Source organism: Oryzias latipes, chromosome 4 (assembly GCF_053564925.1).
Source record: "Oryzias latipes strain Hd-rR chromosome 4, Olatipes_Hd-rR_3.1".
NCBI lineage: Eukaryota > Metazoa > Chordata > Actinopteri > Beloniformes > Adrianichthyidae > Oryzias > Oryzias latipes.
In genome coordinates, this window is record NC_136240.1 from 16,529,466 (window position 1) to 16,542,172 (window position 12,707).

Sequence of the window (12,707 nt, forward strand, 5' to 3'; positions counted from 1 at the left end):
CTCATTGGGCACATCTACTGTCTGCAGCCAGAGGTTTCTCCAGTCTTCCGGTTCACTTTCACTTCAGTCTTCTAGCTGTCTGTTAGCTTTCCATCTCCGCGCACATTTACTAAACAAAAGGAAGACGGTAAGACTCGACTTATTCAGTAAAAGATATATGTTTAAATAGCATTTTTTGAGTCTCATTTTTCTTCTTTAACTTCTCGTTTATGTTTTTCCCCCTAAGTGGAGACATAAACCCGTATTTCAATCAGTTGCTCAGAGAGAATTAGAATTTTAGTGATTATTAATTAATACATTTATGTGTTCTGATGTGATGTAGTGCAGTAGAGACAGAACTGTAGGTGTGGCTTTTCAAAGGATGAGGGAATCGATACTTATCTTTCAACAGAGAAGAGAAATCTCCACCTATCAGCCTTAACATTTTATTATTATTATTATTATTTTTATTATGATTATTATTATTATTATTATTATTATTATTATTATTTTACAAGAAATAAGAAACTCAGAGGTTAAAAAAATAACAAGATATACCGGTAGTCGAACTTCATCAAAACCATCATGTAGTATTGAATTTCAGTATGGATTTGTGCGAACCACGGCGAACATAGGTATATTTGTTGATAAACTTGTGTTGTGCTAGAAAAAACTTACAATGTGATTGAAGTGTTACAGCAAAACTTATAACTATTCAAGATGTTTCTTTTTTGTTTTTTTGGTCAAATAACAAAGAAAAAGTCCTGTGATTTATTTAACAAAAGGCAAATCCTTCTTTCCTGTATCCACCCCCCCCCCCCCCCCCCCCCCCCCCAAAAAAAAAAAAATTAAGCATCCAGTCATTATCAAGATTCTAAGGATTAGCAGCATTCTCAGTCCAGATGAACTCCAAGCTCACCAAGACGCAGCAGAAAGTGATCTGCTCTCAGCTGGGAAAAGTCAAACTGAATTTGCTCTACAAAGCCAGCATCCATGGTTTCACTGGAGCAGATTTCCACCAACACTGTGACAACAAGTCACCCACTGTGTCTGTGGGCTACAACACCTCTGGACATGTGTTTGGAGGCTACACCAGTCAACCGTTCAGTCAGTCTGGACAGTTTGTAAATGATAACCAGGCCTTTCTGTTCTCCTTCAGTGGAGAAAAGCTCAACAAATATCCAGTCACTAATGCTTTATATGCAGTGAAAATGGTCAGCACCTGTGGTCCTTATTTTGGAGAAGCATTAGTTCTTGCCAATGGAAACCAACCAATAGTGTACAGCAATCCTGGAAACTATTATAACTTTAATGCTGCAGACCTGCATGGCAACGACCTCAACATGACCGAGTGTGAAGTTTATCAGGTGGAAGGTGAGTCCAACACACCTGGTTTTTGATCAAAAGCTAAAAGAAGTGCTTTTCTGCAGCAAATGTAGACCTCCCTGCTGACAGACATATTTTAACCATCTTGTTTTTATGACAACCGGAGGAGGAGCTTGATATTCAAACTGGGTTAACTTCTTCGGGGTAGATTCCAATAGTAATAAAAACAACAGAACCAGTGTTAGGGAGTATTTCATTACTATAGTAATGTGTTACTATAGCATATGAGTTTTTGTTGTAACGTAGCCAAGGAAATCCTAATACAGTTTTAGTAATACTTTACTCAATGTGTAAGTCATTTGTGCATTTAAATGTAAATAAAAAGACTTTACATTGAAGTGCTCTGTTCACTGAAAAAAAAGACCTGTTGGATTGACATAAAAAAATCATGGACATCGGTTGCGCGCAAAAAAATCATGTTGAACCAATATAATTATTGCACATAATAAAATCATGTTCTACTGTAATGAATGCTTCTTTGTTTCTGCACCTAATAATTTTACATTAACAAACAAGATTTTATTATGTCATTTACCATAATTTTTTCAAACATTAAAAACACTATTATTTGTTTGAAATTACCTACATAGTTCATTTAATTTATAAATTATTTTAATAAAATTTAAATTGAAAAATAAAATTGCAATTGCAGATTATTATTTAAAGCAAATACTTTCTTGTGCATTATGAAAATCCAATGAACATATGACACTGAACACAAATTTCAGATTTAACTTTTTTATTATCTAAACTTGAAAAATATGTTTACAGTGTTGCAAAAAATGACAAATCAAAATAAATTGGGCTTGCTATTTTATTAAACAGAAGATAACAGAGCCAAAGCAAACAGCTGGAATCCCTTCTTAGGAAAAAGTTAAACTATTCAAAGGTCATTTTATTCAAAGAGTCGGATCTTTAAGCCTGAAACCTTAGACACCACTTTGCCTTACAACTCTAATACAGTTTTTTTTGGATTACCTCAAAGGTGTGTGACGGAATGTCCAAGGGAGAGAACCCAAGAGCAGGAAGAACGACCCAAATCCAATAGTTCACTCGAAGGGGCTTTAATGCCAGAGAACCATAACACCAGAGCGTAGAACGAAGACGCTCCGACACAGAAACAAGATCAGACACTGCATAAATAGACAAACCAATCAACATAATACACAACACCTGTGACCAGCGGGAGAGCTCAAGAAGGGAAGGGCCTCCAGGAGATCATAGCAGGAGCAAAGTCACGGCCCCATGACAAGGTGTTTCTGAGATGAGGATGGTTATCAGATTTGTGCTGTAAATAAGGCCAAAAAAGCCTTGGCAACTGCCACTCAGACACTTGGTGGGTCGACCACCACAGCCTGGGAGATGTGGACCACGAGAATGTCCTCTTCCTCACCACTGCCAGTTTCCATTAGGAGGGAAATTCCCACCGTGGTGTCCTCGATTGCCTCCTGGATTGCTGCATGGTCTTCATTCTGAAGAACACAGAAGATATTTGTGTGCACAGTTCACATTTGAAGTTTAGTTAAAGCGTCTAGATTACACAACTGTACTTTGAACAAACCCCTGAACTTGCTTATATTGGCGAGAAGTTCAGCAGTCTGAAATACAAAGAGTCAAAAAATTTTAAATTCACATGAAAACTTTGGAAAAATACAATTCTTACCTTTGGCTCATCAATAAATGTTATAGTTACTGTGTTAACAAAATCATTATATCCTTAGTGTCATGTTAACAGAGGTAGTGGGATAACTGATCAACCATCAATTTCATTATTTATTATGTATGTATCTCTCTGCATAAAAGGTGCGTGTAAAGAGTAGGGCTGGCAATCTTGGTTACCTCCCGATTCGATGACAATCCAGGAGACAATAATTCCAATAATATATAGTAAATGCATGGTGACCCACCTGACTCAGTGAAGACTGGAGCATGGACCCCAGCATGATCAGGGAGGAGCAGTTGGAAGTGTTGTGTGATGAGCTCTGTAATCAGGACGGAGGTTTATTAGTTAAATTTCAAATATATAGAGAAAGTGACACTTCCACAGCTTTGTTGTATCATTTTAATAACTAAACATGCATTGGTTTGAAATCAATAGCTGCAAAAATATTCTGAAGAAATTAGACCAGAAAGAACATTAGACACCTCCTCCCCCCACAGGATTCAAACCAGGCTTATGAGAACCCGCGAATTTTGAAATGGAAACTGCAAAACTAAACTAGCAGATCGGGAGTGGATAATCCCCCCCACCCATAAAGGATTCCCATATTAATTTATCACAAATGGGAGGAATATGTGAAGTAGGATTACAGACATTATTATAAGGCAGTAAACTTTTTACTACACATTATACACTTGTTCCAAAAGGACATGAATATTTTCACTCAATTAAACTCTCAAAGCTAAAATAAAAAATATGTTCAGCATCATAGAATGAAAACAAAGCTCTGATTGAAACCAAAGATTTATGTAAACTGGACACACCAAACGCATTCTGTGCACGAGACGCGCACGGAGAATGATTGACAGCTGACTGAGACAGAAGTGCGGTGCTGTTTGCTGGTCAAATAATGCTGTCCTTAAACTAGCTCATGGTGGAACGGTATGGAAAAACTAAATGACAATAGTAATGATAGCTTCTCACATTTTCCTTCAATTTCAGTCTCCACAACGCAGCATTTAGCAAAAAGAAATCCACTTAGTGACGATGAAAATTCCCCTGGCAGAGTTTCTGCCTGTGGAAAAAGAAAACGTTGTGCCCGCAAGCGCCCACTGCCCTCTGTCAAAAGCGAATTCCTACGGTATAACTACTCACCACTCTTCCCCGTACATCATTTGAAATCACCGCGTTTACAGCTGAATCTGCCTGCGACGTGAAAGTACAATTTACCGCGCACACACACCTCCCCCTACCTGCCGTCCGAGGGCTGCGGCCGGCAGGGACAAAAGTGGCGCGCAGAGCCTTAACTTTGATAACTACGACAAAAGTGGATTACAAAGCTCTTCCCCGTGGAAAAAAATAACACTAATGATACATTTACGCCTTCCACTTTCTTAAATTAATTTGTTAGAGTAAATTAACTTACCTTTTTTAAGTTCCTCCAGCCAGAGCAGGTGCTTGTAGCTTCTCTAAAATGGCTGACTGCAAAGTTTCCCCTCCTGGAATTCTTCTTCACCGATGAGGTTTACTTATCCAAAATTAAGGGGCAAAGGATCAAGCATAACTATTTCATGTTTTGTCAACATGATTTAAATATATAAAAGTAACACAGCAAGAAATTATGTGTGATTTTCAAGATTATATTATGTTTCGAAGGTAAACATAATTTGTTCATATTAAACAAACATGTTTACTATTTGTAAATTGAACAACCCCACTTTTCCCGTTTTTTCAGTGTTCTTCCCCAGAACCAACATCTGTCTGTGCTGTTGTTGTGGGTTAAGTGTACTCATCTTATTCTGCTTTCATTATGCAGACTTTGGATAACGTAGTTCAGGCTTGAGTCAGGGCAGAAACAGGGTCAGGAAATAGAATACCAGGTCAAAATAATAATGTTCAGTAGGCATTACGGCACCAACTTGGCACTGAGCGAGGCTCGGTGCACTGCTTAAGGCTCAGGGGGGTATTCCAGAAAGCAGGTTATGCTAGCTCCCACAGTTAGTTTGAGGCTAAGGAAGTTGATAACCTCAGCTTTCGGTTCCAGAAATGGAGGTATGTTTCGGGGTATGTCAAGTTGCCATAGCTATTCATGCTCTGAACATAACCTGGTCTGGAGCAGGTTTAGTTGAAGGTTAGTTTGTCTTCAGAGAGGTGAAGCAGCATGGCGTGTCCATTTGAAGATGATTCAGTGGATGAAGAAGCTCAGATAATACTTTTTCCACAGTGAGAGGGTGATAAGACCACATATGGATGTTAGAAAGATAAACCTTTTTACTTAATTATCTGCTTTAGTTAAGATAAATATTTTTTTTGTTAAGTCAGCTTAAAAATAACATGTAGTTATCAGACAGTTATTTTACTTTCATTCAAACTAATTTAATTAAGTAGGTGTAACTTTGATGCTGCTGTTAGATCGGCACCGCAAGGGATTGTGGGATACCATTCCCTTTGCCTGTCTGGATGGATTTGGGTTTAAGTGTGGGTTTTTGACCAAATGTGTTTAGGTGTTTAGCTGTTTTACTATGTTTTGCCAAGTTATTTTCTCCTACTATGCTTAAGCCTAGTAAGTGAGAGGGAGGGAGAGGATGATGTGTTTATAAAGCGCCCCTAGTGCGTTGTGATGTAACGACAGTGTCGGAAAATTAGATCAAGAATTTATGCATTCTGTGTATGTTGTTTCTTTTGTTTTATTGTTTTAAAAATGAGTATATCTGCCGGCTCAAACTTACACATATGAAAGTTCAAGAATTATAATTAATTAAGATGGAAAAAATATTAATTGAATTGGAGTAATATGACATTTAGTTGGATAAATATGTAAATTTGAGTTGTATAAACACTAATTAAGTTTTATAAATTATATATATACGGCACAAGGAAAATGGAAATAAGATCAGAAACTCGTGTGTTTACTTTGTCTGTTCTTTTTCTCCAAGTAGAAACTCTTTGTTTTACTGATGCAGCCATATTACTTTTTTGATGGACGTATAATCTTCATACGACTTCATTGATATCTCCGACTCCGTGTCACTGAAGTATAGCACTCTTTTTTTCTCTCCACGCGTTTCCATGGTGACTCCGGAAATCAGAGATACCAAGTCAAGCGTAGTTACACCAACTCATATCCGGACTTTTGGAACCCACAAACCCAGAGTGAGCAAGTTCAGGTGGATTTCAGCCAGAGTTTAGGGTTAAAGTCAGGCTAGTTTAAATGTGCTTCCTAGAAAACCCCCTTTGGATGATTGTCAATGGGATTCAGGCGAGTGGCATCCAGGGACTATGCCCTGAGGCTGCTGGGAGATGAGTCAATAGTCCGGGCACGGCTCTCACCGGTGATCAGAGGGGGAGACAGAGCTCTGACTCCTGACAGACTGAGTGGTTTAACACTGATGAGAAAACAAAAGAGCAGAAGATTATAAGAATCAATTTATGGTCCTTAGCTCAAATGGATTCAAATGCTGCAAATGCTGCAATGTTGTGTTTTTGAAATGTGTTAATATTTGACATTTTCATTAATCATAAATATTTCTGTGCTTTAATAGAGATTGTTGAATTGGAGAAACCTTGGAGAGTTGTAACCTGGGAGTCTGAGTAAGACAGAATTAATACAAACAGCTGTAGCTGAAAAATCGAATTGTTAAAAAAGGTTTCTTGCATGTGTGTACAGGAGAAGGTCTGAGCTGATGGAGACCATTCGAACCTACAGACCTTTGAACAGCTCAGTGACCCAGGCTCGGGTTTTACTCATTGGAGCAGTTGGAGCTGGAAAGTCCAGCTTTTTCAATTCCCTCAACTCCATTTTTAGAGGTCATGTCACCAGTCAGGCCATATCTGGAAGCTGCTCCACCAGTCTGACGACACAGGTGAGAGACTAAAGGTATAAAAAGAAGTTACTTTTGTTCCATCCGTTTATGTCGGGGGTCGGCAACCCGCGGCTCAGGAGCCGCATGCGGCTCTTTATCGCTGCCCTAGTGGCTCCCTGAAGCATTTTAAAAAATGTTTGAAAATGTAAAAAGATGCGGGAGAGTAATATATATATATATTTAATATGGTTTATGTAGGAGGAAACACAAGATACAAACATTCTTAACGTTTTCCAATGCTGTAAGAATGTGTAGAATAAATATTAAATTTCAACATTTCTGTCAACGAAGATTTGCGTCATAGCCTGCGACACACGTTTCTACCAGCAGGGTAGCGGACCGCTAGGCAGGTGGCTGATGTAAATCGAACCACTGTCAGTTCTGTGCATTGCTTTGTAACAATTCGCTCCACTTCCGTGTCTCTTTACAAACAAAAAAGGTGTGTCGCCCTGTCACCTGGCTGTCACCTGTCAGCTGGTACCGTTGAACCAATCGGGTGACGACAAATACAACAGATGTCGACAAAGTTTCATTGAAATAAATTTTTTTAAATAAATAACCAAGCTTTCAATCTTTACGTCATGTGCTGAAACTCATCTTTAGTGGCAACCATTACAGCTTGATAAAGTTGAAAGCGAATATTCTGATCTCCTGCTACACAACAGTCCGATGGCTATCCAGGGGTGACGTTTTGCGTCACTTTGTCATCTGTTTCGAACACGTGAAAATGTTCCTGAAAAGCAAAGACCTGTACTACTGCACTTTTTGGTGGATATAACTGACAGGCCACCTAAAAGAGCTGAATGAAAGTCTCCAGGCGCCGCAAATGCTTGAAGCTGTTCTGTCATTCGAGCGCAAGCTGACTGTCTTTACCAGAGATGTACAGTGAAAGAAGAGGAAGCTGCTGCGTTTTACCCTTGCACTGACTTGCTTGGCATTTGCACAGAAATCAAACTTAACTGTATTAATTTGATTTTATATACTTTACCTTTTCAAAAGGCTGCTTTTTTCTTTTTTATAAACGCAGGCTGCGTTTTATTGCACTCTTTAATTCCCAGAGAGGGGCTGGTCATCACACACGTTGAATTTTATTGTTTTTTGTTCGAATGAAGCAATGAAACATAATTCATTAATTTTGTATTGAAGTTAAACTTGCACAACAGAGCAGTCACGTGACGCGTCGTTCTCCACAGAATGCACCGCAGGGCAAATAAACATTTAATCATTAATGCTCATTATTTATTTGTAGTATAATTTAGTCATTTTGATAGGAGGCTAATATAGCTAATATAGATACATATTGCATGTGTTGCCTTCATTATAAGGCTTAAATAGGGCTTTTAATATTTTGTGGCTCCAGACATATTTGTTTTTGTTTTTTTTCCGTCCAATTTGGCTCTTTCAACATTTTGGGTTGCCAACCCCTGGTTTATGTTTTATTTTTACCTTGCTTATTGTGTGCTCAACAGTTTCGAACATACTCCGTGAAGGCTGGAAGAGAAGGCAAACCTCTGCCACTCATCCTGTGTGACACCATGGGACTGGAGGAAAACGTGGGAGCAGGACTTGACATAGACGACATCAGCAATATTCTTAACGGTCATCTGCCTGACCGTTACCAGGTACACATGATCTAATTCTGTTGAGAAAGCCAACTGAAGTGTTTGTTTAGCAATAACCAAGTTACTCTGTAATTCTCTTGACAAATGCAGTTCAACCCCTCTGTTCCTCTGCAATCAGAGGCTCACGGTTTCTGCAAGAGTCCAGGTCTCAAAGACAAGATCCACTGTGTGACTTATGTCCTGGACGCCAGCAAGATCTCCATCATGTCCACAAAGATGGAGGAGAAGCTGATAGATATCCGCAGGAAGGTCAACTTGATGGGTAAAGTAGGGTTTGGCTCTATTTCTCATGAAGAACAATTTTCTTTTGGTGACATTTCTGCTGGTTTTCAGGGATCCCTCAGCTGGTGTTGCTCACTAAAGTAGATGAAGTTTGCTCTTTGGTGAGAGAAGATATCAGAAATGTCTACAGAAGCAGCTACATTAGAGATGTGGTAAGGATTTTTCACAATTATCAATATTAAAATGTACTCCCAGTTCTAAGAGTCACTGATAGTCCTGTGATCATGTGATCCAGGTGCAGGAGGCCGGCACTCGGGTCGGTGTACCTTTGTCCTGCATCATTCCAGTGAAGAATTACAGTCAGGAGCTGGAATTAGAAACGGACATCGATATTCTGCTGCTCAGTGCAGCTGTTCAGATGCTTCGCTTTGTGGATAACCTCTTTGATGACCTCAGTGATCAGCTAAGCAGTGTCACAAACGTGAAATAAACATCACAAACCCCAAAAGTGCAAGACAGCTCATCAGTATTTATGCTTTCAGAATGAAAACTGTTTGTTGGAAAATTTAAATTACAAATTACTATGTTGCTTCAAATTTGTCAAAATGACTAAAGCTTAAAAAATTGCAATAGTAGAAAACCTGGTGGTTGTCTAATTGTTTCTATGTACACAAAGCTGATTGTCATTCTGTGCTCCCTTTCTTTTAAAGTTTGACAAAAATAAATCCAAATCTTCTGCCTGTTACTAAAAACAAAAATAAAGCGCTATGTTTCTGGAAATGAGAGCTTGCTTTCTGTTACTGAATTTAAAGCAGTATTAAATATTGCACTAAGCCGTTTCTGTCTTCATTTTCACCGCTCAGAGTCTCCAGTCAAAGATCCAGTATAAGTAATGGAGGAGAGACATTTATACAGTCAGGTCCATAAATAATGGGACAGCGACACATTTCCAACATTTTTGGCTCTATACACCACCACAATGGATTTGAAATGAAACAGACAAGAAATGTTTTAGCTGCAGACTTACAAGGTTTGCATATGTGCCTCCCACTTGTTAAGGAACCAAAAGTAATGGGACAGAACAATAATCATAAATCAAACATTCACTTTTTAATACTTGGTTTCAAATTCTTTGCAGTCAATTACAGCCTGAAGTCTGGAACATACATCAGCAGACGCTGGATTTCATCCCTGGTGATGCTCTGCCAGGCCTCCAATGCAAATGTCTTCAGTTTCTGCTTCTTTGGGCATTTCCTTTCAATTTTGTCTTCAGTAAGTGAAACGCCTGCTCAATCGGATTCAGGTCAGGTGATTGACTTGGCCATTGCATAACATTTCACTTCTTTTCCTTAAGAAACTCTTTGGTTGCTATTGCAGTATGCTTTGGGTCATTGTCCATCTGTGAAGCGCCGTCCAATGAGTGCTGAAGCATTTGGCTGAATATGAGCAGATAATATTGCCCCAAACACTTCAGAATTCATCATCCTACTGCTTTTGTCAGCAGTCACATCATCAATAAATACAAGAGAACCAATTCATCATCATCAACCATCATCACTGATGAGGTGGTGTGCTTAGGATCATGAGCAGTTCCTTTCCTTCTCCATACTTTATTCTTTCCATCATTTGGAAAACTCTAATCTGGCTTTCCTGTTTTTGAGGCTCACTTAGGGTTTACATCTTGAGGTAAACCCTCTGTATGCACTCTGGTGAAGTAATGGAACTGGTATAAAGCCAAAAATGTTGGAATTGTGTCTCTGTCCCATTAGTTACAGACCTGACTGCAACTCCGAAAAATTGAATAACCACAGCTAAATTCAATACATAGATACATTCATTCATAGCTGTCATGTTTGTAGTTGTGAAAAAATGATTAGTTTGTAAACTAAGCAATTCATTTACCGGTAATAAACAGACTCACAACAGAGGACACACTCTGGACTTGGTCATCACCTACGGCCTGTCTGCTGGTGTGTCCTCTGTTGTTGACTTGGCTGTTTCAGACCATTATTTTGTGTTTTTTAAGGTGACTGGTTTTATCCAGCAAGAGGCCTCAGTGAGAACTGTGACGAAACGATATACAACTTCTGAAGTGGCAGAAAATTTTATTGACATTTTAAAACAAACTCCTGCTCAGATTTTAGCTTTGTCCTGCGATTCTCTGACTGATGATTTCAATGACAGACTTAAGTTTGCCATTGATTCAGCAGCTCCAATGAAAACAAAAATCTTGAAACAGAATCCGAAGACGCCTTGGAGAAACGGTGCTATCTTAAATCTGAAGAGAATTTGTAGGAGAGTGGAGAGAAAATTTAGAAAAACTAATTTAACAGTCGACTATGACTTTTTAAAGGATCAACTAAAAACCTACAATCACGCTGTCAAACAGGCAAGAACACTTTATTTTGCAACTCTCATCACAGACAATACACACAACCCCCGGTTTCTTTTTATGTCACAGTCTTCGGGCCCCGCCCCCTCTCCTGTGGCTCTCCCTGAGTGGCACTCAGCTGTCTGCAGTTAGGCTAATTTGTTTTACACTATTTAAGTCTGTCTGTTTCTGCTTTCTGTATCAGAGCGTGTTCTTTGTTTGGTCTGTATCATGTTGGTTCCTAGTCCCGTTATGTTGTGGAGTTTTTTTCACCACCTAGTGTGGTGTTTTTTTTGTTATTAAAGACCTCTGGATCTTTTCTCAACTTTGGAGTCTGGTCCTGCATTTGGGTCATCCTGAGTTACCGTAACATTTTGAGACTTTTGATTTTTTATTAAACAAAGATTTTAATAAATCTATCATGCCTCACTCACAAACTGCATGTGAGGACTTTGCTGACCACTTCAGGAGTAAAGCCAATGCTATTAGATCTAACCTTAAACCAGTACATAGCACTAATCCTAGCAGGTCAGTGGCATTGTCTTTACCTGAGGAAACGATGGAGAGTTTTGTCCTGGTTGATGCAGAGATGCTTGGTCGAGTTTTTTCCCAAGCAAACACTACAACCTGCCTTTTAGACCCTATTCCCACTTCTCTTTTTAAAACATTTTATAAATTCTTCGAGTCAGAGATTTTAAACAGCTAACTGCTCTCTTTAGACGGGGGTCTTCCCCTCTGCCTGAAAGACGGCGGTGGTGAGGCCCCTTCTGAAGAAGAGTAACTTGGACCCAAATAATATGGACAATTACAGACATGTATCCAACTTACCAATTTTTGGAAAAATTATTGAAAAACTTGTTTATAGTCAATTACATGACTTTTTAAATGAACATAATGTTCTTGAAAAATGTCAGTCTGGTTTAAGGACAAATCACAGCACTGAGACGGCCCTTTTAAAAATTTTAAATGATCTCAGAAATACTTATGACTCGCAGAAACTTTCTGTTCTAGTGCTGCTCGATCTTAGTGCCACCTTTGACACGGTAGATCACCAGATTTTATTAGATTTAGTAATCGGATCAGCCTCTCAGGAACTGCTCTTAACTGGTTTCACTCCTATCTCACAGATCGACACTTCTTTAAACAAACTTAGGAATTTTAAATCTTGATGTGTGAGAAACCTGGGCGTTCTTTTTGACTCTGAGCTGTGTTTTATTCCTCACATCAGAAACGTTGTGAAAACAGGATTTTACCATCTTAAGAACATTGCCAGAGTCCACCCATTCCTCTCTTGCCAGCACAGAGGTGCTAATGCATGCTTTTATTTTTAGTTGTTTAGTTTATTGTAATGCCCTGCTCTCTGGTTTACTGAAAAAGTCAATCTCAAATCTGCAACTATTGCAGAACTCTGCGGCACGAGATCTGACAAGGACCAGAGGGCGGGAACACATTACACCGGTTTTAAAATCGCTGCATTGGCTCCCTGTGCATTTCAGGATTGATTTTAAAGTTATTTTAATGGTTTATAAATGTTTTTATGGTCTTGGGCCTTCTTATTTAAATGATATTTCAAAATACGAACCCTCGTGGACCCTGAGGTCCTC

General features: G+C 38.9%; 1 protein-coding gene and 1 long non-coding RNA gene across 4 annotated transcripts; one reads left to right on the forward strand and one right to left on the reverse strand.

The window, feature by feature from the left end:
* On the forward strand, nt 1-9,512 carry LOC101174318 (interferon-induced protein 44-like). Of its 2 annotated transcripts, XM_023954261.2 has the most exons (8): nt 1-127; nt 833-1,353; nt 6,568-6,616; nt 6,693-6,888; nt 8,358-8,510; nt 8,601-8,772; nt 8,844-8,944; nt 9,028-9,512. In XM_023954261.2, the coding sequence occupies exons 2-8, from the start codon at nt 882-884 to the stop codon at nt 9,220-9,222; spliced, it is 1,338 nt and encodes a 445-aa protein (XP_023810029.1). In that variant the 5' UTR covers nt 1-127; nt 833-881; the 3' UTR covers nt 9,223-9,512. The 2 variants fall into 2 exon arrangements, with proteins under 2 accessions (XP_023810029.1, XP_078802002.1); XM_078945876.1 differs by lacking the exon at nt 833-1,353 and having other exon boundaries at nt 22-127.
* On the reverse strand, nt 2,699-4,542 carry LOC144991873 (uncharacterized). Of its 2 annotated transcripts, XR_013655534.1 has the most exons (4): nt 4,452-4,542; nt 3,273-3,347; nt 2,927-2,963; nt 2,699-2,837 (listed from the first exon to the last, which is right to left on the reverse strand). It is a non-coding gene; the product is annotated as an uncharacterized LOC144991873 (long non-coding RNA). The 2 variants fall into 2 exon arrangements; XR_013655533.1 differs by lacking the exon at nt 2,699-2,837 and having other exon boundaries at nt 2,893-2,963.
* Nucleotides 9,513-12,707: the final 3,195 nt, after the last annotated feature.

Excerpts from the sequence above, each read along its gene's own strand:
- LOC101174318 (XM_023954261.2), top strand. The coding sequence starts at position 882 with ATGAACTCCAAGCTCACCAAGACGCAGCAGAAAGTGATCTGCTCTCAG. Across the intron at positions 6,889-8,357 it reads CCACCAGTCTGACGACACAG|TTTCGAACATACTCCGTGAA; the intron begins GTGAGAGACTAA and ends TGTGCTCAACAG. Across the intron at positions 8,773-8,843 it reads CAGGAAGGTCAACTTGATGG|GGATCCCTCAGCTGGTGTTG; the intron begins GTAAAGTAGGGT and ends GCTGGTTTTCAG.